This window comes from Pteropus alecto, unplaced genomic scaffold, assembly GCF_000325575.1.
Source record: "Pteropus alecto unplaced genomic scaffold, ASM32557v1 scaffold121, whole genome shotgun sequence".
In the NCBI taxonomy this organism is placed as follows: domain Eukaryota; kingdom Metazoa; phylum Chordata; class Mammalia; order Chiroptera; family Pteropodidae; genus Pteropus; species Pteropus alecto.
Genome location: NW_006434369.1, coordinates 4,238,437 through 4,263,007, shown reverse-complemented (window position 1 = coordinate 4,263,007; position 24,571 = coordinate 4,238,437). Strand labels below are relative to the sequence as shown.

The 24,571-nt window shown below is 36.7% G+C and overlaps 1 protein-coding gene across 1 annotated transcript in view; it reads left to right on the top strand.

Moving 5' to 3' along the window:
• Positions 1-22,434, top strand: part of RNF144B (ring finger protein 144B) — a 59,775-nt gene extending 37,341 nt beyond the window's left edge. The window contains exons 3-7 of the mRNA XM_015587278.2: positions 3,641-3,701; positions 14,271-14,475; positions 16,395-16,539; positions 19,917-20,006; positions 21,176-22,434. Coding sequence (XP_015442764.1) covers positions 3,641-3,701; positions 14,271-14,475; positions 16,395-16,539; positions 19,917-20,006; positions 21,176-21,316 — 642 coding nt within the window. The 3' untranslated portion in view covers positions 21,317-22,434. The remainder of the gene's footprint in view (positions 1-3,640; positions 3,702-14,270; positions 14,476-16,394; positions 16,540-19,916; positions 20,007-21,175) is intronic.
• The last annotated feature ends 2,137 nt before the right edge of the window (positions 22,435-24,571 follow it).

Sequence of the window (24,571 nt, the reverse complement as noted above, 5' to 3'; positions counted from 1 at the left end):
TCTTTTGATAGTTGAGAAGATACTTAAATTTCTTTGTTTCTAGTTCTTGAATAAGGATTTGGTTAGTAATGGATTAGAACACACTGAGTAAAATAATTATCAGTAGTCCATACTGACTTAAATAAATAGATGAATAAACAAATAAATGGAGGAGAAAAGGTAGGTAGCGCTTTCTTACAGGAGAATTCTAATGAATGAGTGATGGGTATAGAAACTCATTGTTAAGCAAATAGCACAGTAATAATTTTTGTAGGCAAGAATTATCGATAGCTACAAAAAGTAGTAGGCAAAGGTATGATGAGAAGTAGTATATTTGCAGAATTTCACAATATCTCCCTATAAGAGACTTTGTCAGTTACAAAGAGTGGAGCAAGAACGTACAAAATAACTGATTTGGACTTTTCATGTATGTCAAGGTCATGAAGGGCAAACATAGACTGAGGAACTGCCTCAGGTAAGAGAAGGCTGAGGAGACGCAGCAAATGAATGCAAAGTGGTGTCCTCAACTGGATCTTGGAGTGAAAAAAAAACAAAAGGACATTATGAGACAGTTTATGAAATTTGAATAAGGCCTACAGATTAATTATTTTGTATCAGTGAAAATTTTGTTACTTTAATAATTAACTACAGTTATGTAAGGTGTTAACGTTAGGAGAAGTTAGAGGAATGGCATTGAAGAACTCTACAATTTTTGCAACTTTTTGTAAGTCTAAAATTATTTCAAAATAAAAAGTTAAAAAGGAATGTCCTGGTATGATTTTGAAAGATTTGTAATTTCTTTGTTGGCAGGATAAAGATAATTGTATACCATAAGATACCTCTTAAAATCTCTTACTATTCTCTATAATTCTCAGTTTCACAATCAGTTTTAGAGTCGTTGTGATTCTTTTTTTAAAAAAAGGAGTAGCCCTATAACCTGTGGCCTGATTGAGCCTTCCTAAAACATTTATTTCAATTTTATAATTATAAAAGACCTTGAGCAATAGCAACTTAGTTCCAAATGGCAGTGGAACCAGGAATTTAATACTTTGGACCTTTTTCTTATTTCCTTCCTTCCTCCCTCCCTCCCTTTCTTCCTTCCTTCCTTCCTTCTTTCCTTTTCTTTCTTCCTTCCTTCTTTTCTTTTTTCTTTTCTTTCTCCCTTCTTCCTTCCTTCTTCCTTTTTTTTTTTTTTTTAAATCAGATCCAGCTTTCTCTCATCTAAAGCCAAAAAGCGTGACTGAAATGTTTAGGGAAATTAGCTCTAATCTGTGAAACACAACAAATGATAAGATCAAGGAGTAGATCTTTTAAAAAACTTTTGTGTATTTGTTGCCTCCTGAGTAATTTAAGTCTCTGGAGGGCAGCTCCTTATTTGTATCCCCAGGCTTCCAGCCAGTGCTTTAGCCATAGCAGAACGTCAGTGAGTCTGTAGAGAAAACACAAGTCTAAGTGGTGGGGGTAGGGCAGAGAATGGTGTGTTTTGGGGGTTATCTTTACTTCAGAAGTATCAAACAGAGTGAGAAGTGATGGAACTAACTTTCTGTGATCCCACATTTCAATAGAAAAATTGATTTATCTTATTAAGGCTTAATTCCATACAAACCTTTGACCTAAAAAATAATAAATAAGAGATTCAAAGTAGAGTGAAAGACAAAAAAATTTGAGACCTCTGATTCTGTTGGCAATATTGTGCCCTCTGATGAAATTTATCTTTGTAATTTAACATTAAACATGCATCTCTACTGTTGACTTTTTACTGCATTAATTTCTGTCATTTTTCTTATTAGCATTTCATCAGAGTCAAATATTTACCTCCTGTTTGCTTTGTCTTTTATAAACTATATTTGACTTAGCTGTTAAATAAATTGCTGTCATTGAAAAAACTTGGAATTTTTAGAGGTTGATTATGAGGGGTTTGAAGAAGATATTCATCAGTCCAGAAACAATTTTAGACGGTGTCAAGTAGAGTACAGAAATGTCCCATAGAATCAAAAACCTCAAATAGCTTTTTTTGAAGGAGGGTTGTTAAATATAGCTTTATATAGTACCGTTAAAGTCTCTTGGGTCCAGATGGTATCACTCCCCAAATCACATTGGCTCAAAAGTTGATGTAGTATTAGATTACTTGTCCTCCACCTAAAATGAATGAATGACTAAGTCAAGAACTGAACTCTAATTTCTTAATGCCTCTCATGCTTTCACTTGCGGGCACCTTGTCTCCAATTCTGCATTTTATTTGAGACACCTTTGTCTTTTAGGGAAGCTGTCCAGATAGTATTATGACACATGAAACAGAACTGGCTTTCAGTACAATAAAAGTCTAACCATAGTTTAAAAAAATTATGGTAAAATACACATAACAAAAGTAATCATAACTTTTTTATAGTAAGTGCTAAGGAAGTTTTATTTAAGGTGCCAGACGAAAATACAGCATTTTTTCCCCCAGCTGGAGAAAAATGTTAAAATTAAGTTTATGTTTTACCACACTTTACTTGAAATGAAGAAGATGAAACTTGCCTGCTTTGTCACTCTTTATACATTCTAAGTAACTTAGTTTAATTTATTTACAAAATAAACAAATTGATTTTTTTTTTGTAGATGAGGGCAAAGATTAGATTTTGAATACCTTTTAAAATGTATTATATTTGTTTAGTACTATCTTTGCTGTCTCATTTTTTTTTACTTCGGTTTTCTCAGAGCTGACTCCTTTCCGTTAATCGCAAAAACTTCCATCTAGATATATTTTATACCAAAAATACGTAAAGCTTTAGAGTTGGAATTGCTAAGGCTAAGTCTATGTCTTGTATCAACTTGCTGAATATCTGGAAGCCCAACATCAAATCCTTTGATTTTTCTCAGTTATAAATTTTTTAAGCAATGTGAATATACTCACATGTTGACGTCAATGGAATTATTAGTTTTAGAATGCCGGTTTAAGAACAGTTAGCTTTGCCTGCATCTGACTTTGAAATGCAATTTAAAAGTGATTAATCTAAAACATTATTTGGTTAGGTATGGTCATTGTTGTTTACTAGTAAACCTTTGGTTCACGTTGCCATCTGAACTGGAAATAGGAGTTGAGCCACAAGAAAGCTCTTAGGCGTTTCTCTTCTACCAGGGCATGGATGGCAACGCATGATAACCAAGGGCCCCAGGAAGTGTTTTTTTGTCAGAAGAAATGATTTTTATATTGCTCAGAAGGTACTGTTCCATGGGTGACAAATGAAGTTTTCATAATCCCTGAGGCACTTTCTACCTGACCTTAATTTTTAAGTGTTCGAAAGCTCGAACTATAGTCTTCAAAATTTTTCTTAAATGAATCCAGAGATAAAAAGAACATCTTTTATATGTGCACACAAATAATTTGGGAAATCCAAAAATTTTGTTCTCTGGTCTTAATAGCCGCTGACCACAGAATGGAAGTGGGTTCTGTAGCTGGCGACTTGAGGGACTCCTAGCCATGGCAGAGGATTGGGGATGACTTGGGGATTGCTGCTCGTGTTATTGCATGAACAGTGCAGAGGAAAAAAGTTTGCAAAAAATTTGTATAGAGAAGGTACAGTAAGTGGAAAAAAAAAAGAAGAGTGTTCATAAAAGGCTGGTAACCTAGGGCTCTTGGATGACTGAAACCTCATCTTTCTAATGTCTTTTGTTTCAGATTGCCTGTTTGGTACCTGTGGATCAATTTCAGCTTTATCAGCGGTTAAAATTTGAACGAGGTATGTGTGCACCCCTCTTTTTATCTTGTTGGTGAATGTGGCTTTCTACGTGTCATCTTTCTATGTGTCTTCTAACCTGCATGGAAGGTTAAGGCAGCTGTGGGCTGTCAACAGAGCCACAGGGGTAGTCCAAAAGAGGAAAACTGTAATTACAACATAAAATTTCAACTTTCTCAGCCACAGCCAGAAAAAAATGCAGACTATTAGGGAATAGAACTTTCCTCGTGTTGGTTGTTTTGTATTTTTAATTTGGCTCATGTGAGAGAGGTTCTGCAAAAGTTGGGTAGTTTCACAATAACAGTACTATTACAAAAGAAAGTGACCCTCAAAATGAGTTTTACTGCCAGTTTTTCCACTCGTGAAGATCATTTCAAAACATTAATCAGCCTAAACATTTTTACTGCTCCTTATAATATTTACCATTTGTTCCTTTGGTACTATTTGTAGTTATAGTAATGGCTGAGTGTATCTTCCTAATGCGATCCCTGTATCAGACTAATTTTCTGTTTTTGGAGTTGGGGTAATTAATATAGCTTTTCTATTTATACTGCCTTTTTATCTGTAGGAATTTTTTTTTACTCCTTTTGGCTTCTCATAGATCTTTTTTAATTGCCTTTTCTTCCTATCACACCCTAATAAATTCTTTTTTTAAAGAGAATAAAAATAAATTTATTTTAATAAAAATTTTGAAATAGTATGTCATATTTATGAACTAAATGTTTATAGAGAGCAAATTCATGAAACAAAAATAAGAACTTGATTAATACAACGAAGGTTAAGAATACATGTATTAATAACTTCAAAAATATGTTTTCTCTTTTAAAAACATTTTTAAGCATTTTATTTTATTTTATTATTAGTTTCAAGTATACAGTACAATGGTTAGATATTTATATAGTTTATGAAATGATATCCCTGATTACTCTATCACCCATCTGGCTCTACACATAGCCATTACACTCCTGCTGACTGCATTTCCTATGCCATACTCCCCATCCCCATGACCATCTCTCAACTACTAATTTGTACTTCTTTAGCCCTTCACCCCTTTCTCCCAGCCCCCCACTAACATGTTCTTGAACTAAATGGTCTGTTTTTCCATCTCTGAGAACTAGAGAAAAATAGTTTCCCCCAGGACTCTTACGACTGGTATACTCTCATTGAGTATATAAAATAAACTCCAGTCTGGCATGAACATATAGTTTTCTGATTGCTAACTTTTTTATCTGGATTAGTAAAGTATAGATATAAGAGCAGGGCAGGGCAGGGGGAAAAACGAATATTTATCTATCATGTGCCAGTTAGTTTTGTAAACACAATTACTTTTTCTTATTTAATTTTTGCAACTACCCTGACATATAATTTTTACATGAAAAAAGAAAGAAAACCATTCAGAGCATGAAGTGGGTAAGGGTAGGAATACTTGCAGGGGAGTCACAGGATGGCATTCCCTACCTAGAGCCAAGATCTGGCTCAGTGTCATAGGCTGAATTTTTTTTCAGCAAGCCAAAAGCAGATTCATATCTCATGGGTAGATCATATAACTAAATTTATAAGACTGCTATATTAAGGTGGGATTTACTAAAAAAATCCTTGGACTACATTACTCGAATTACAATTTTGCTTTATAGGAAGATGCACATAGGAGGCTAAGAAATAGAATGTTGAACACAGTAACAGAACCGGTGGAGTCAGATGAATTTTAGGTTTAATAGATGAAGACATCTGTCCTGCGTGGATTCTGAGCTAACTAGAGAAATTAATAATAGGTAGTTTACATTGGCCCTCCCTAATTCATCTACTTGGGCTGATTAGATTAAGCATTATAACATCAGATGCTGATTTATTGGATGTGATAGCAAAGGCGATGCTGGTGTCAAACTACTGCCCTGCCGTTCTCCCACTTTTTTTCAATATCAACCATTATAAAAATAAATTACTATTGGAACAGAGACATTTTAAGTACTCACATGTAGATGGATGTGGTTGGTAACAGGTGCCATGATCGGGGGCCTCTTGACTAGAGAAAGCCAAAGAGTTAGGTTGGATTTTCGGGCTTCTTCTTAAATGACGAGACCTGTACACTCACCAGTCCTCCTCAGTACCGAGGGCTCGGCTTGTGTATAGCTTTCTCTTGCCTCATGTGTACCTCTCCTCTCCCATGTCTACCAGTCTCCTGTATATCAGCCCCGCTGTCCCATCTGTCATGCCTTTTCCTCATCGTTTACATTTTAGGGACATACTTATTAGCTAAAATGCCTTTTTGTAATTACACAAATTCCAATAGTACCAGGAATTAAAACTTTCTGTAGGTTGGTTCTCACTGATAAATATAAAGTTTCAGTTTATTTTAAAAAGTAGTGGCTAAGAGCCTAGGTGGGAATGCAGGTCCCACCACTTAGTATCTTTATGACCTTGGGCAAATTACTTGATTTCTGTACCTCAATTTCCTCATCTGTAAAATGGGGATAATGATAGTCCGTATACCATGGGGTTGGGATGAGGATTAAGTAAATTAATACATGTAAAGCACTTCCTACGAGTGCTTTCTTTGTCTTAGTGTTCAAAATATAACGTTTGTTGATAATAAAAATACTAATAACTTCAGAGTAGCACTTTTTACATTAAAATATACTTGGTAGACTTTTCCTGTTCTCTTTTTTCCAAGACTAGATAATCATAACATTCTCCAGGAAATATCCTCATATCAAAATAGATATTATGATTGTCTTTCGTCACTGGCATTAGAACACTTTAAGTTAATTAACCATACCTTTGTTGTTGTTGTCATACATTCTGTGGGTTTGGGCAAATTTATAATGATATGTATACACCATTATAGAAGCATACTGCCCCCAAATTCCTCTGTGCTCTGCCTGTTCGTCCCTCCTTTCCCCTCCAACACCTCAAAAGCACTGATTTTTTAACTTCCTCCATTTTTTTGTCTTTTCCAGAATGTTGAAGAATTGGAATCATACAGTATATAGCCTTCTCAGATTGGTTTATTTTACTTAGTAGTATACATTTTGTGCCACATTTATCTTTACAATGGAAATAGCCTTGCCATAGGCAAGATGCATATGGAAAATCATTGGCCAGGATTCTCACTCTCCCCAAGATAGTGCATGGATAGATGTCACCACGCTTTGCTTTGTGACCAGGACTTTTTGCTGTTCTTGTAGTGTTCAGCCCTACTTGTGATTGGCTTGTTTCTTCATTAGATGTGATAATATATTCGGTCTGGTTACAATCAAGTTGGGCAGGCTTTAGAGCCAGTCTGTCTTTTGTAGGTAGTCTTGCATATCTTTGCTTTGATGTATTATAAGTCGATCACATAGTTTTACTCATACATGGATTTTTTTTTCTCACAAGTTTTAGACACATGCCCACAATAGATTCTGATGAATTGATAATTGATTTTATTTTTTCTATTTTATAGATAAACTAAAAATTGGAGACTAGCTTGGGATCACATAGATTGTGTCTAAGCTTCTTCGTCTATAAAACATTTTATAAATTTATAAATTTTTATTGTGTTAAAATATATATAATATAAAATTTACCATTTTATCCATTTTAGGTATATTAAGAACATTAGCAATGTTGTACAACCATCACCATCATCTATTTCCAAAACTTTTATTACCCCAAGTAGAAACTCTAACCATTAAATAACTTTTCATTCCCCTCTTCTCCAAGTCCCTGGAGACCTCCAATCTACTTTTTGTCGCTATGAATTTGCCTAGTCTAGATATTTAATGTAAGTGGAATCATACAATATTTTCCTGTTGTGTCTGACTTATTTCACTTAGTATGATGTTTTGAAGGTTCGTACATGTTGCAGCATGTACCGGCATTTTATTTTGTTTTATGGCAGAATAACATTCCAATGTATATGTATACCACATTTTGTTTTTCCATTCATCTATTGATAGACACTTGGGTTGTTTCCACATTTTGGATATTGTGAATAATGCTATAATGAACTATGAGGTACATGAATCTGTTTGAGTCCCTTTCAGTTCTTTTGGATATATACTTAGACATAGAATTGCTGGTTCATATGGTAATTCTATGTTTAGTTTTCGAGGAACTGCCAAACTTGTAAAACACTCATTTAATTATAAATGTAATTGGACATTTTTTTAACTATTTGTAAATTATGAAAGTATGTTACATTTGGAAGTATGTTAAATTTGATGACCATTTGGTTCAATGCCCTAGTTTTATAAAAAGAAACTGAGACCCAGAGATATGCTGATCTTAGGTGATTTTGGAAGGCAATTTATAATCATGTAATTCTTCAGTATCATCCATTATAAATATTGTTATTAGAAAAAAGACAATCTAAGTAAGAGTAAGTTTAAGTTAATACAGTGCTACATAATGGAATTTACTTGATTGGGGTAATCTGTATCTAAATTATATACCTCATTTTTACATAGCAGACTTCGTATCTACCACAAACTCAAGACTTATCAGCTAGGCGACTTTGAGGTCTATGCCATGGAAACATTTTTTTGTGACACTGTTTAGAAAGGGATCTTGGTATGCATTAAATACTAATATTGTGAATGGGTTGAATGACTAACTGGTGGGAAGTAAAACTCATTGGCTGGGCTCTGAGACAATAGAATTGTAGAGATTGTTGTTGCTCTGAAAAAAAAGTGGAATCTGATTAGTGGCAGCTGTCTATCTTAGTTAAAAAAATTTTCGTTGGTTTTGTCCAGTTCTTATTGCTTGTCAAGTTCTTTTCTCAGTTTTTAGTTTGTCATCCAGTGTTTTAATTGTCCTCTGCTTTATGTTATGTATATATTAGCTTAACTTTTATTTTTTTGTTTTCATCTAAGTCTTTGTGAAGAAAAAATCTTTTGGATAAGAATGGGCCCAAATCATCCCTGTGTTTATAGAAAGCAGAGAAACACCATTTGGAATTGATTGGTTATTCTATGAATCCACTTTCCATCCATATGTGACTTTTCCATTGGCTACTACGGTGTTTGTGGCTTTCCCTTTCTGTGTCAGGCTTCCCATATTAACAAAGTAAAGGGAATACTAATTTTGGCACATGTTAGTGATCACTGCTGTACTTTCTACTGGTTCTCAAAGCACATGCCTGATGATTAATGCTAGAATTTTGCTTTTTTCTTGTTTCCAGAATCTACTTTCTCAGAATGTATTTTTTTGAAAATTAGCTTAAGATTATCCATCTCTAGACTTAAGCATTTTTCCTATTTTTTTGTGACCTTGTTTTATTTACTACAACTGCAAGTTATTTCAGTTCCTTGGTAGGTTAACATGTCTGTTCTTGGCTATTTGTATTATAGAGAGGTTAGAAACACCTATGAATGGTTTAAATGCTGTATTCTTCATAAAAGTGAAGTAACATAGAAATTTGTCTTTTACTGCATTCTTCTACTGTCTTCTACTGCTCCTGCATTCACTCACATGTTCAGTATCTACTTTTTAAAATATAGTGAGTGTCTATTATGTGCCAAGTTCAGTTCCACATGCTGCTTCAGGCTATGGTTCCATTTTTCTTTGAAAGCTCTTTAGTTTTCAGTATTTTTCACAAGTCTCCTTTCATTTTGAGTCTTAACATTTATGATAAGGCCCTTTGAGTTTCATCTCACTCTTTTATTTGTCCTTGGTGAAATACTCCCACCCAATCTTTATCTGATCAGTAAGGTTTTATCTCATCTGCCTGTGAAGCTATTGGTTCTTTTTTTTTTTCTTTTTAAGACCATGATACTTAATGACCTTATCATCAGTTTTATTTTTTAAGACTTCTCATCTCTCATTAGTCATATTCCTTTTCATGGTTTCTCATCACAAGCCCATTTGGATCGTGTGTTCGTGTGTGTGTTCGTGTGTTCATGTTCCTTTTGAGCCTGCTTTTCGGTGTTTTGCGGTATGTATAACTAAGTCTAGGGTTTCCTTCCTAAGCAATTCTGTGCTTTCAGATGATAACACTTTCTCTTCAGCTTCACACTTCCTCTACTATTTAGTTCTTTCTTGTCCATCAGTTTTAAATCTAAAACAGCACCCTCTACATGTTTCAGCCTTCCTTAGAAATTAAAATATCAGCAAGATATTTCTAAAGGGGACCTGAATGAGAAGCACAACGTTAAGTATTTGTTGCTCCCTGTGTGCACTTCTATTTCCTCATCTGTAAAATAGGAATAACAATGGAATGATTATTCTAGGGCTCTTGTAGAGAATAAATGAGTTAATATTGTGTGTCTGTTATGGTTTGCACTCAGTAACTTATCACTGCCATTATCGTTGTTGTTGTTATTTATCATTACCACCACGAAATCTTACCTTTTCTCCAGTTTTCTAAACTAAACTAAGAAAGCATCTTTCAGAACCTCGATTTTATCTTGGACTGAGTATATAGCACAATAATATCATTTTTGTTTTCTTTTCATCTAATCCAAATCTGTTTCAGCATGCTTCCATTCTTATTGTTCTAGATTCTACAGAGTTGTATAGAAACTTGATAATCAATGTAAATTTATTATACTACCTAGCATATCTGTTTTCTTCCTTCAGTATACTCTCACTGTATGTATGAATCCATTTTCTCTGATCACCTCCAAGGAGATCACGATTTGCCGAGATGGAGCATTCAAAGTTGCTGCTTTAAAGGGAAAAGGTTTCCATGGTGATAGTGGAAATTAAATAGCTATTTAATAGCATGGTTATATTTTTACATAGAGAATGGTATTCTAGGAGTGAAAAAGACCTAATCCTATCATATGCCCACTAACCCCATTATGCAAACTCCTAACTTCTGTGAGTTCTAATATAATAATATTAGCCTAGATAACCTCACAAGTCATTTCCAAATTTGAAATTTTGTAGTTCTCTTCAATGATCTTGAAAGCAACTCCTCTGCTAATGGCCACCCCTGAGTATTTACTGTAGCAGATGTTAATTCCGATCAGTTTAGCTTAATTGCGTTTTAACTATATGCAAAAGACTTTTGTTCTTTGAGATATCAGAAAGCAAATTAACTTTGCCATAATTAAAAATGCAGTGGGTCATAAAAGTTAAAACAGTTTGATTTATTTCTGCTGATAATTAAATTAGCTTGGGTGCCTGATGTTTCCCATAATAATAAAAATTCTTGTGATGCCTTTTGGGGCAGAGTTTCACAATAGTAGAGAATGGCAGAAAAACCACTCATGTGAGTTGAGAGAATATACTACGGAATAACAAACAAACTCCACATATCTGATGCTGGTAGTTCCAGGTAAGAAAATCAAGGGTCTGGAGTCACATTTTTGAAAACTGAAAAGTCATTGTGTCAGGCCTGATCTTTAGGCCTCATGGCAGTTTTATTTATTTTCTGTTTCTACTTCCTAATAATTGTCAGAATACAGAAGTAGAAAATAGTTTTAAATAGCATTTCCTGCCTTTCAAAAATTATATGAACAAGCAGAGTCTTAAGATCAAATACTCATGGGGCTATACTTCGGTGATCAATTCTAATTTTCATAAGTAAATTCCAATGCAAGTCTGTGAATCTGTCTATCTTTGATGTGAGTATGTTCCAATTAATCACTTTTAAATCACATTATTAAAGAGTTAGGGGCACTGTTAGTTTAGGGGCTGATTTATACAAACTCCTGGTTTCTCTTTTTCTAGATTTTTGAACTTTTCCTATCTCAGAGTAACATGAAGCTTTCATCACTGCCAATACAGAATAAATTAGTTGATTATATATTAATTTGGGAAGAAACTGAACCTTAAACGTTTTGCATAAGTGTGCATTTTGTTTATCTTTATAATTACTGTGTTTCCTAGACCAAAAGCCAGGAGGTAGAATTGAGTTCATCATAATTGTAACAAAAAGTGTTTTACAAATCTCTCATGAACCCTGTGTGACTCCCCTTCCCTTCAGCCTCTTCTCAGATTTTTGGTGGGGAGAAGACAGCTCCCGCTCACACTCAGCCATTTGACCACCACCTGGTGTCCATCGGTCTGTTCCCTTTTGACTTGGGTTTTGAGAAGTCCTGTTAGCTGCCAGGGCTGCCAATGTCTGATGCTCCTTTGGCGTTTTTTCCTTTTCTACTAATTCAGCCTATAGGCTGCACTTGTGGTATGCTGTGCTACCTGAGGTCTATAAAGCAAAATTGCACTCTTAGTAATATATTGGAATTATAATAATTTAAAAAAATGAAACCACTCTTTTGGCTTCTTGACTTTTACCTGTAGCTGCTGTTCTAGGAGCTTGGCTGAAGGGTAATCTAAAGGACAGATGCCTTTTCAGTGTAACCTGGCTGGATTTGGCTGTCCGGATTTTTACTCTGTTAGAGGAAGCTCTTCTCCAAGAGACCCCAAGATGCCCTATACAAAATCTCTCTGGGTAATTGTTTCTGTTCTCTGGACATATCTGAATACAGAGTTGAACAATATAGAACCTTGCCATTTATGCAATCTTTTATTATCATAGGAAATTGATCTACAGATACTATTTCTTATACTTTTGTTATGTTGCTTCATTCCTTTATTCAATTATTACTATGTTCCAGGCATCTTTGTAGGTTAGTGGTTGTCAACTGGGTTGACTATATCCAACTGCATTTTGACAGTTTTGCCTTCAAAATATGTTCCAAATTTTCAGTACTTTCACTTCTAACATGTAATCCAGTTTATCATTTTAGATTAGATCACTGCAATAGCCTCCTAATCAACCTCTCTGCTGTCATTTTGTTCTATTACCATCTTTCCTTCCTACAGTCGCCAGAGTCATCTTCTAAAAATGAGAGTCACATCATGGGCCCTTCCCTGATAACAATGGCCCTCCCCGTCAACGGCTTCTCATCATGCTTAGGCCTTATCATAATCCGTGATCAGGCCCTTGACTGCTGTTCCCAAGTTATCTTCCATGATTCTCTCCTCTTCTCGCTTGGTTCCTTGCAGAATTGGAGTGCTTTATTACATGTGTAAATCTCTTCTTTTGCATTATTTAGATAAAAGTTGGAAAGCTTTTGATTGACTGCTTATTCATGGTTCTAACCTATAGACTTACCTTTATCATCAAACTTTAAAAGACCTGTGATTTAGAATGGAGAGTAAGAAGATATTTGATGTGGGAATCTTTAGCTCTAAGTTACATATCAGCCTTCATGTCTTTGGGCTTAGTATTTGTGAAACAGTTATACGATTTTGAATGAAAATATAAATGGTATGGATGTAAAAAGTCAAGACCTTGGAGCATGTGTGTCACTATCCCCTTGACTTTCTAACCAGCCCGTTCCAAAGTTTTAGGGATCTTAGACAGTCCATCTCTCTTGGGGTCTGAGGATGTGTGAATCATAAGTTTCCCTTTTCTGATTATTTTTGGCTCCTCATTCTCCAACCCCTGCCCCTCTCAAATTATAGATAAGAAAATATTTTTAAGGATGCTTTTCTGAGAGAAAATATGTAATAAGCACCGATCCATTGTTGCATTTCCTAGGTGAGACATTAATGAAGAGTGTTTACCTGAAAATTTCAGCTTTTTCCTTCTGATACTGAATTTGTAAAATTACTACCTTTAAAACTAAGCTCATACTTAATATCGTCAGTTCTTTTTTGCACCACCCTATGGGTTTCTTTGCTTCTTGCCTGGAAATTTCTGAGAATCACAAGCCTTAGGGCATTTAAAACTAGAATCTCATCAGTTAAAATTTGCAAAATATTTTGATTTAGAGAAAAAGGAGCTACTCTACCCCTAAAATAATATAATTTTCACGTGATATATTCCTTAAAGGTCATATTATATGACAGGAACATGGGATCTGTTATTGAATAAAAAATGGAAAACTGAACAAGATTTATAAACTTTTTAATAGAGTCATCTACCCTCAACCCTATCTTCTTTTGTGCATGCCACATGTATCTAGCCCAGGAGGTATATGACTAAACTATCATGTTATGGTCTGTGAAAGTTCCTACCTTTTGTTTTAGAGTAAGTGGATTTTTACAAATTGTTCTTAACTAGCATATTGGTAGGGCAGCAGAATATCCAAATTGACAGGTAATTGGACTTTTGGGCTAAGCCACACCAGACCCTGTTTGGTCCCTAAACTATTTGATTCTTCATTATTCTTTGATTTCCCTTTAAACAACAGAATAAACCTCACTACTTATTTCTCAGTGCCTGAAAAGACGAAATCTTTTGTGATTTCTTTTCTTTTGCTTTGGTAGACTCTTCACATACAATTTTCCTCTAAGATAGTACCCAAAATAATTGTAGAAAAGACATGAGATTTTTGCCTATTCCGCGTGCTGAAAGGTGAAAAATATTACAAAAGAGTTGCAAATTTTGGCTAGTGAGTACGCTGCTTATCTGTTCATAAGGGCAGTGGTGGCCTATTCCATGAGTACCTACTCTGAGAAATATGGCACAGCCAAGGGACCTTGTAGGTTTGGGTCTACTGTGAAGAAATTACCTCCTTTGATTGTACCATGCTTCCATAAATGTTAGCCTACAAAAGAGAATCAATGAAGGGAAGAGAGCCTCAAGTTTGAATGAAAGATAAATAGACCATCACATTTTCTTTCTTTATGCTTTAGAAGTTCACTTGGACCCCTACCGAACGTGGTGTCCTGTCGCAGACTGTCAGACAGTGTGCCCCGTTGCATCAGGTGATCCCGGACAGCCTGTGCTGGTGGAGTGCCCTTCTTGCCACTTGAAGTTCTGCTCATGTTGCAAGGATGTTTGGCATGCAGAGGTCTCCTGTAGAGACAGTCAGCCTATTGTCCTACCAACAGAACACGGGTAAGAAAGGAAACTTGGTCTTTGGAATTATTTACTAGTTTTCTCAGAAACATCAAATGTGTTGCTTGGGGGAAGGAGTTATCTAGTAATGGAATTTAGTGATCTATTTTTTCCCCGAAGAATTTTCCTGAGAAGTATCTCAGGATTGGTTAAGTTGTTAATAAAGAATAACCAAAAAAAGCATTTCTAAGGGGATTTTACTTATTTACCCTGAGAGTACCCTGAGGAGAACCTTCCCAATACTGTCGAAGTTAGCATTTGTATGAGTTTTGATTTCTCTTTAGGTAGAGAGACACATGGTCCACTGGTTCTCAGTAGGAAGTCATGGCTTGGCAAGAGCCATTTACTTGGATACCATACCTACCTACTATTGACATATCTCATTCTTCCTGCTCACAAAGTGGTGCAGAAATTATTTTCTTACCTAAGTTGCCAGCTCATGAGGTGTGCCCATCATACCAGAGAGAATACATCAGTAGAAACAACAGCCCTTCAGTGTAGTACAGTGCTAAATTTATAGGTGCTAGAGGAAAAGAGCTTATCTCTCAATACTTTTTACTCTGAAAAGATGGTGCCAAGGTTGAGATTTTGTTATGATGAGAAGCAATTAAATCTGTACCTTTCAGTAGAGAAGGTTTTTATGACTGCAGCAGGGCTCAGAGTGAGAGCCCTTTGTGTTTGATCCCTCGCTTTGCTTGAGGCTGTGACTGTTTTAGTCATCAGTGAGAACAGAAATACCTGTGTTGTAGTCCAGTTGGTTTAGTCACGCAGTGCCCTCAGAGTGTGTAGAACCATTCTTCAGGAACGGTAATGCTACCTGGCTGTGAGACTGTGCTGGAATCTCAGACCAAACAAATCAAGCGAAAAGAAAGATCCAATACACATGGCAGGTATATGTCCTTTTAGCCAGTACCTCTTAAGTTTTTTGCTGCCACTGCAGTAGGGTCCCCGGATATCACAAGACAATGTAAAGATCCCAGGGTGAGAAGGATTGAGTTCTGACATTGTCACTTGGCATCAGTGTGACCTCATGCAAGTCACTCAGCCTCTAGAAGACTGTTTCTCTATTTGAAAAAAAAGGAGCAGGTAATTAAAATAGTAACTGCCCCATTGCTATATAAGGTTATTGTAAGTACCAAATTCTATCATAGTTTTGATAACACATGGCGAATTTGATGCCTGTGCTGGGAGGTTTTGATGAGCAATAGCTCAAGTGCAACCCAGTTCTATGACTCACCTAGCCTTCCCTCCTACCCCACTTTATTCTCTTATTTTCTGTGCCCTGCTAGGCTATGACCCTGTGTCAGTCTATCCATTTGTTTGGAGCAGATCTTTTCAATGACTTTGGACATTACTACAATACTTTAAAATATTGTCTATTGATCCTATCCAACCTCCTCCATTTATTAATTTGAATAGATCATTAAATAGATTATCTATACCCTGTTAGATTCTAGCTAATTTTTCTGCTATGTAGCAGACTTCTTGAGCTTTTTATTCAGATAGTGTGTGCTCAGGGAATGAAATACTAATTTGACAAAACAATGAATTAAATCAGCTGTGGAAGATACGACTATATCATTACTCAAAGCCAAAGATAAATAAATTACAGTCTTTTTTGTTCTGAGTTATCTAAATAACCAATAATCTCTGTTTCTCCTATTTTTACCCCAACCCTTTTCCTCTGGGGGGTGAATTAAGCACAGATAATGAAAAGTTCATTACGTATCAGGAGGCTTAGGAATTCCATTGATGTCCATAAAGTTGAGTCTAGAAGGGCATTGTTTAACTAATAATTATATTCAGCACATTCTTCCTGCAGTCCTGATTAGTGTATACCCTTGTGGTCCTAGCTTTTTAAAAAATCAGGTATCATTCTCAATCCCCATCCTGTAATGTCTCATCTACTTTATTTCTAGGGCCCTCTTTGGGACAGATGCAGATGCTCCCATTAAGCAGTGCCCAGTTTGCCGGGTTTACATCGAACGCAACGAAGGCTGTGCTCAGATGATGTGCAAGAACTGCAAGCACACATTTTGCTGGTACTGTCTCCAGAACCTGGACGTAAGTTCCACATGGAAGACTCTTCTTGGGTGGTCTTTCTCCATACTGTCCCTGCACAACAGCTGATGTCCTACAGGCTTTCCTTTTAAAATATCGCACCTGGTTTTGTACTGCCAAAGAATTTATTTTTCTCTATGAGGCTTTCTGAGCATGCTACTTTAGATATCTGTAAAACCTCTCTTTGATTTCCGTAGGTATGTCACCTTAGCTTTAAAGGCAAGCTTTTGTTTTGGGAACATTTCCTGCTTTGGGGGCATTGTCTCATTCTGATATATAAAGGTATGTTAGTGTATTAGTCTTATGTTGCTGTTGTAACAGATTACCACAATTTTGGCTTAAAACGATACAAATTTATTGTTTTTAGTTCTGTGCATTAGAAGTCTGATACAGTTCTTACTGGAGTAAAATCAAGGTGTCCTCAGGGCCATTTTTGGAGGGAGTCTCTAGGAGAGATTAAATTTCTTGGCCTTTTCCAGCTTCTAAAGGCTGCCAGCATTCCTTGGCTTGCGACCCCTTTCTCCATCTTCAAAGGCAGCAACATCACATTTCTCTGATCCTTCTTTCATAGTCATAGCTTCCAGAGTCATTCCTTCTGGCCACAGCTAGGAAAGGACCCATGTGATTAGATCAAGCCCCTCTATATAATACAGGATAATCTCCCCCACCTCAAGGTCTTAATTTAATCACACTTACAAAATCTCTTTTTCGCCACGTAAAATAACATATTCATAAATTCTGGGAACTAGGCTATGGCTATCTTTAGGGGATCAGTTAGTCTACCACAGTTTTTTTGTATTTAAAGAAAAAAGCCATTTAAGTCAGTGGTGTCTCTCATTATTTTACTATCTCATTCATTGGCATGACAGTGTTATTGCTACTGTTTTTAGGATTCCCCTCCTAGATAAAGGGATCTGGTGTAATTCTTCTTTTCCTGCACCACTCTCAAAGCATGTCTTCCCAAATCCAGGTGTAGTTTCATTCAGTCTTGTGCTAATAAGGCTAATTGTGCCCTCAGAGTTAAAAGGTGGTGTGAAGGATTGTAGAGAATTCTAGTGTTTTCAGTTATAGTGTTTTAAAGTTTGTTGTAGCCTAAGTAGTTTATAGATACTCCCTATCTTGGCAATTTGAACCTATAAAATATGTCCATATCAGTGTAAGCTCTCAGTCATGGTTGGGTGGTCATTTTTTTCTCAGCTTTCCATTTTAATTGCTTAGTTTGCTTCAATTCAGTAAGCAATTTGTGTAGTGCTTTAGTATTATACATACTCGGCGAGTGAGTGTGCCGTTAACACGGGATGCATGCTTGCCACCACGTGCCTGATTTTTAACTGAAGATTTGATAAGTTGTTTAGGATGACATCTGTGAGTAAGAATCTTAATCGGCTTGACATCAGTGTTTCAAGATGAGGTATAAATTGGGGAGAAGAAAATTTACATTTTAGACTCTCGAAGCTCAGCAGCTCAGGTTGAAACGTTTTCATTCTTTTAAAAAAATTCTGTTGTAACCCCTTGAATTACAATTATGTTTGATAGTTGAGACCTCTCATAATTCCAAATGAGTGATATTCTGAGTGAAGATTTGACTGATTGTACATCCCTCATGCTTTACAAATGAAAGAAATCTTTTTTTTTTTCTTTCCTTCAGGTTTAACTAGAATATTAATTGGGTTCAGATCCAAGGAGGCTGAGCCCATGAGATTCTCTTTAGGAAGTAAAAGTATAAGGGGATAAATATGTACGCCAGACCTCTCCATCCTCTAGCTGAAATGTGTTTGTGGAATGGTGTTGCAAAGAACACAGTGTTCTGTCACTTGTACTGTTCTGGGACTTGAGATGAAATGATACAGATGTTAAGTGGCTGGATACACAGCATCTTTTTCTGGTCATTGTTTTCTTTGATCTCATTTTCTTGGTTTTAGCTGGGGGTATTGGCTTATTGGTAAAGATGCTTTTCTGTAGACAAGTGTTCTGTATCAGATTGTATGGTGTTGATATTTGTTTATAGGAAAGTTTTAGAGCATGAATCTAGGAGGAAGGTGATTGTCCAAAAGCCAAGCCTGAGACAGACACCAAACAGAGTGATTTTGAGTTTTGCTGGGGCATTGAGTGCGTTCCTGCTTCAGTCCTCATCCCTGTTGTTTCAGAGGATGAGGAATTAATCTTCTGCTTTGGGAACCTTGACGACTTGTCCCTTTCAGTTATCGCTTCTCTCTCCTGTGACTTCAACTTCTGCTTTCCACTCTCTAGTCTCTAACTTATCCCCACATTCAACTGCTTCCCACTTAAAAATGAGTAGCACTTTTTCTCAAGCCTCCATCTTTCCCTTGCTAATGTTCTATTTCTCTTGTTCCTTTAGCAAGCAAGCCTCAATAAAGCATAATGACCTCTAGCTGTTGACACTTACTTACCTCCAGTTATTGTTGTGGCTGAGATTGCCACCTACTCATCCCCTGACTATGATCTTCCAAGACTCTGAGTGATTTCTTTTGGGTAAAATGCAAGGGACACTTCATTCCTCATCTTACCTAGGTTCTCTGCTGCTTTTGACATCTTGACCATGTCCATTTTGGTGGTTTCATCTCTTCAGGTTTCCCTTCTATATTTCTGGCTACTTCTCAGTTTCCTTTCCAGGCTCTTTCTTGCCCCATTCTTACATGTTTGTGCTCAACAGCCTCTTTGCTCCTCAGTCTGTACTCTCCCTGGGTAATCTCATCTACTTCTGTGTTTTCTTCCACCCTCTATGGACTGATTCCCAAGTCTTTTTTCTCAAATCCACATCTATGTAACTAGCTGCCTTTTGAACAGTACTGCTTGAATGTCTCAAGTAACTTCTTAAGTTCAACATATCCAAACTCTGGTCATGACCTCCCAACAAAGTCCATCTCTTTGTTGTCATTTCCGTCAACAAAGCCACTGCCTTCTACCCAGTGACTTTCTGTTTACCTGTGATTTTTTTTTTCTCTCTTTTTCCCCATGTAGTTAGTAACCTTCTTAATATCTCATGACTTCATTTCCTCTTCTTCATCTCAGCCACTGGCATGTTATCTCCTTGTTTACTACAGCTCCCTTTTGGCTGTCTTGTTTATGGTCCTCTCATTCCGTATCACACCTCTGATAGAGCTACCTTTTGAAGATAATTGATCAGGTCATTAATTTCTTTTTGTCAAGAGTCTCATTGGTTATGATCTGTTTTTACTCAAGTGATTTATAAAACTACTGAGAGATAGTCTAAAGATCGAGGGCTTGGAATTCCTACAGACTGTCATTAATGTCACTAGAAAGAGCCTTTGCTTCCACTAAGGTGATCTGATGTGGTCAGTATCTATCTCGCAATTCAAAACTGCATGATTACCAAAATCTCTCTCTTTGTTTTCCAGAATGACATTTTCCTCAGACATTATGACAAAGGGCCGTGTAGGAATAAGCTCGGCCACTCAAGAGCCTCAGTGATGTGGAACCGAACACAGGTACCCTGACCTTAAAAGGAGCATGAAATAAACCAGACTCGTGATGGCTTAAAAAGCCTGCCTGTTCATCCTCCCCACTTTATTCCTGCTTACCCATTCAAGCCTGGAAGGTTCTGGGGAGGTCTGGGCCAGGGCTAGGGAACAGCAACTGTCTGAATTAATTCATGAGCACAGTCCTCTTGAGGATAAGTGGAAGGGCAGGGCACCAGGTCAGCCAAGTAATTAACAGTGACCTGCAAAATGAGGGCAGATGTTTTCTCCTCTTGCAAAAAATGGTAGAATGGCTTTCCTAAAGGTGTATTTGCTATGGAAGGCAGTGCTCTAAAACCTGATGAGCCCCTGCTGGGCTTTGGATCCCTCTGTACATGCCATTGTGAGTTTATATGACAGGTTCAAAGGGAGTCCTGGTTTATTTTTAATAGTGTTTCATATTTATTAAAGGCCATGTTCCTTTTGAAGGAATTGGTGTTAATAGCCTAGTAATCATTATTAACATGCCTATGAGACTGTTGAGGAAACTCAGGTAGAGAGAGAGCCAACAGCAACATGTCATGATTATACTGAGCTTGTGCCAGAGCCTGACTTAGTATTTGGTTTGTTCTTCTCACCTTTGATTTAGTCTTTGGTATCTCCCTAGTTTATTCAGTTTAGAGGATTGCTGGGCCCTGGCTAAAAGGTCTCATAATAGTAACTGTTTTATGTGCCTGAGGTGGTGTCTTAGTTCAGGCTGCTATAACAAATTACCATAGACTGGGTGGCTTAAACAACAGAAATTTATTTTTTATGGTTCTGGCGACTGGAAGATGGAGATTAGGGTGCCAGCAGGGTTGGGTTCCGGCAAGGACTGTCTTTGTGATTTACAGATGGCCATCTTCTCACTGTGTTCTCACATGGCAGAGGGTAGAGAGAAAGGAAGCAAGCTCTCTCTGGTATCTCTTCTTATAAGGGCACTAATCCTTTCATGAGAGCTCCACCCTTATGTCCTAATTACCTCCCAAGGCCCCCATTCCAAACAGTATCATATTCGGGATTAGGGTTTCAACATAAATCTGAGGGGGGGCGGCGCGCGGCGGCAGGACACAAGTAGTCAGTCCATAGCTGATGGCATAATATACATATAGGAGGATTTAACTGCTGAAATAGGTTTTTTTTCTCCCCTAAATTTCCAGGTGGTCGGGATTCTTGTAGGGTTGGGCATCATTGCTTTGGTGACTTCACCCTTGCTGCTCCTGGCTTCCCCATGTATAATCTGTTGTGTCTGCAAGTCCTGTCGGGGCAAGAAGAAAAAGCATGACCCATCTACAACCTAAAGAGCTCTGATGTGTCCGTGTGCCACAGATGTCTTATACGTAAGAGACAACACAGTGATAAAACCCCACTTAGTGAACTCACCTCCTTCTTCTTGCCAAATTTTGGAAGTGCCTCTGTGTCCAGACTTTGAACTTGCTTGCCCACCTGCAGCATCTGAAAAGGCCAAGCACTGGTATTTGTGTTCCTTTGTAAAGAGAATCAGGTTCTGCAGTCCAGGCTGTGTCTGTGGAGCAGGTCAGGAGCTCTGGGTTCTTGGAGAGGAATTAACGCATCATCATTTTATCATCTGAAAGATCCCACTGGACTATTCAACTTCCAGCCATATTCAAGGAGCCTGAGTGGACATTCAGTGTAATAAAGGTGTTGTCATGGTTGGTGACATACATGATGATTGAGAAGCCAGAACCTGATCTGTGTTGATTTGACCACCATGGGAAATGTGGGAGAAAACCCACGGATAAGATTATATCAGGGAAAATTCTCATAAGAGCGATAACACAGCTGCTTATCTTAGGAGTCGATATGGTGGTTCTGCCTCTGCTGGCTACTGGGTGTGCTTCCCGACATTCCCACAGTGACTTGGCAGAGACACAATAGGTTTTTCCTTGTGTGATCTCAGCTTCAAGCAGGAGAAACTGCTGTGCAGAGGGAGTTGTCCCCTCCCAGTAAAAGGATTTCAGCATATAAAACAATGTGGTCTAATTTAGCCTCTCTCCCTTGGCAAGTGTAACTTGTTTAAGGTGATAAACTCTTCTCTTACAGCCAGTAGCTGCAGTCTTGTTTTACGTGAACTATATTAGTGGAGTGGCAGAGGTTCAAAACCTTCATCATAGATAACAAAGACCTTTGTTGAGCTCTGTATTCATACACCCAACAGATTTAGAATTGGACCGTAAAAATACACACTAAGAGTAAATATTAAAGTCTATATGTTCATCTAGAATCCATATAACTTGGGGACTACCTAAAATTACTATCCATTGGGCATGCATGAATATACACACAAAATAATATTGTGTATTATTACACACAGTAGTACACACAAAATAAATGTTTATGTAAAAACTATTCTATATTCTGTGACTAATACGATTTATTATAAATCAACCTGAAGATTTTTTGCATACTACATATGTATGTGTGTGTGTATATATATATACGTGCGTATATATATACGTGTGTATGTGTATATATATATATATACATATATATATAAATAAATTTTGGTTCTTAACTTACCCAAAGGTATAGATTCATAAACATAACTTTTTTAAAACCATACTTAGGATGACATCATGCCACCTCAGTTTGTAAAATTGAGTATTTTCAAACACAATTCAGAGCAGATGTCTTCTCAGCAGAGTTTAGTATCTGTTAGGGCAATCAAAATACTTTCCTGTATGTACAAGGCACTGATAAAACAACAAAAATATGTAAGAAGTAAAATATAAAAGCTTTATATATCTTCTACAGTTTGATTTGTATCACCTCATCGTGACTTATTTTTCCCATTATGCCATTAGTCAGATTTTGAATAAATGGGTTTTGAAAAGGATAACTTTTTCTCCAATGACAGGATGACATAATTGCCATTAGCAATATAGCCTAGTGCCTCATGAAAACTATATTAAATGTTAATGGAGAGGTCTCCTTGAAACCGGAGATACCACATCAGGCCCTATCAGGACCTATGCTATTTTCCAAGGTAACTGGATAACTAGATTATTAAATTGCTGCTATCGTGAACCTATTATTAATGAATGATGCTTTGCTTATGTAATAGAATGTATTCTAAGTGGGGATGTGTATATTTAAGGAACTTTAATTCATCTGTACATATTGATATCTATGTATAGTAATTTTGGTCATGTATATTTTTATTTACAGTTTGTATAGAACATCGAGAACTCTGGGAAAACTTTCGAATGGCAGCCAACCAAAAACATTTTTAATCATTTATTAGAAATTTCTCAACATTAAGTGTCTTTATTTTCCTTCAACACTCTAAACACTTCAGGAAAAAATCAGTACTCTCTTCTATCAATGTATTTCATATTAGTATAAATATGAATGTACATATATTTGAATAATTTGCTTTGTTTTACACTGCCTCATTATAGTTAAGGGCATTTATAATTGCTCAGGGGATCACAGGAAATCAACAGAAACTGAATTTTTCTGTCAAGAATGTCAGTAGTCGCAATGTACTCCTTAATTGGTAAACTCTCCAAGCTTGGTTCCACAAAGAACCTTTACCCAGGGACTGATTTTAAGTAATCCTGAATTTGTAGTAAAAACGGAAGAAAACATCTATGTTATTTCTTTGGCAAAACTGAAGAAACTTATCTTCTTACAGAGATACTATAACAGAATTAGCTACTTTCGTGTGTGTGTGTGTGTGTGTGTGGGCGGTGGGGGCAGTAAGGAGTGGGCATTGTTTGTCAAACAGATTTGAAATAACTGGATTTAAATTTGAAAATGTTAGAAGTACCTGGAAAATGGCGACTTCCTCCTTAAAGAGCTAAATGAATTGTCCTGTGCGATATTGTTGGAATCAACAGGAATAGGTTGGTAGGTGAAACCCAAATATATCTCTGGTGCATCAAAGGGTGAGGTGTAAGCTGATCTAGAGATTTTGTTTATAAAGGAGAGAGCTGACAACTTTGATAACAGAGACTGATGCTTCATTTTGGTTAATTGGCCAGTGAAAGAATTTAACCATATCTCCTTCCTCTATGGGCTTTATCTTTCCTTAGTGATTCTCATTCTCTACTAGGAAGAAATCTGGGTCTACATGATAATGTTTGGATGTTGTAGCAGAAATCTTTTTGCGTTTGCAGTGGTATAGTCCATTTGAAACAGAAATTAAAAGTCCTTCACCAAAATTGTTATCTGGATGTAATAACCCATCATCTAGAAACACTACTGGATATAATGGCACAACATCTCGCTGTGATGTGGTGCCATTAGGATTTTTTTTCTCTTGTTCTTAGGTGGGGAGGTGAGGAGGGAAACCATATGGGAACAAATTTTAGAATCTTAGGCATCCTGTTTATTTATGCCATGAATGTTTGCTCTGGACTTGAAATCTCTCTTTTGAAAGAGGTCTTTGAAAAATGAATAGTTCACAGTGTGAATTTTCTTGTAGCCTGCATCACAAATATCTTACCTATTGAGGTCTGAAAATCGACATACTTATTTGAATGTAAATAACTGTTTCTTGGAACCCCAAATTGTCTCTTAAATTATTCACA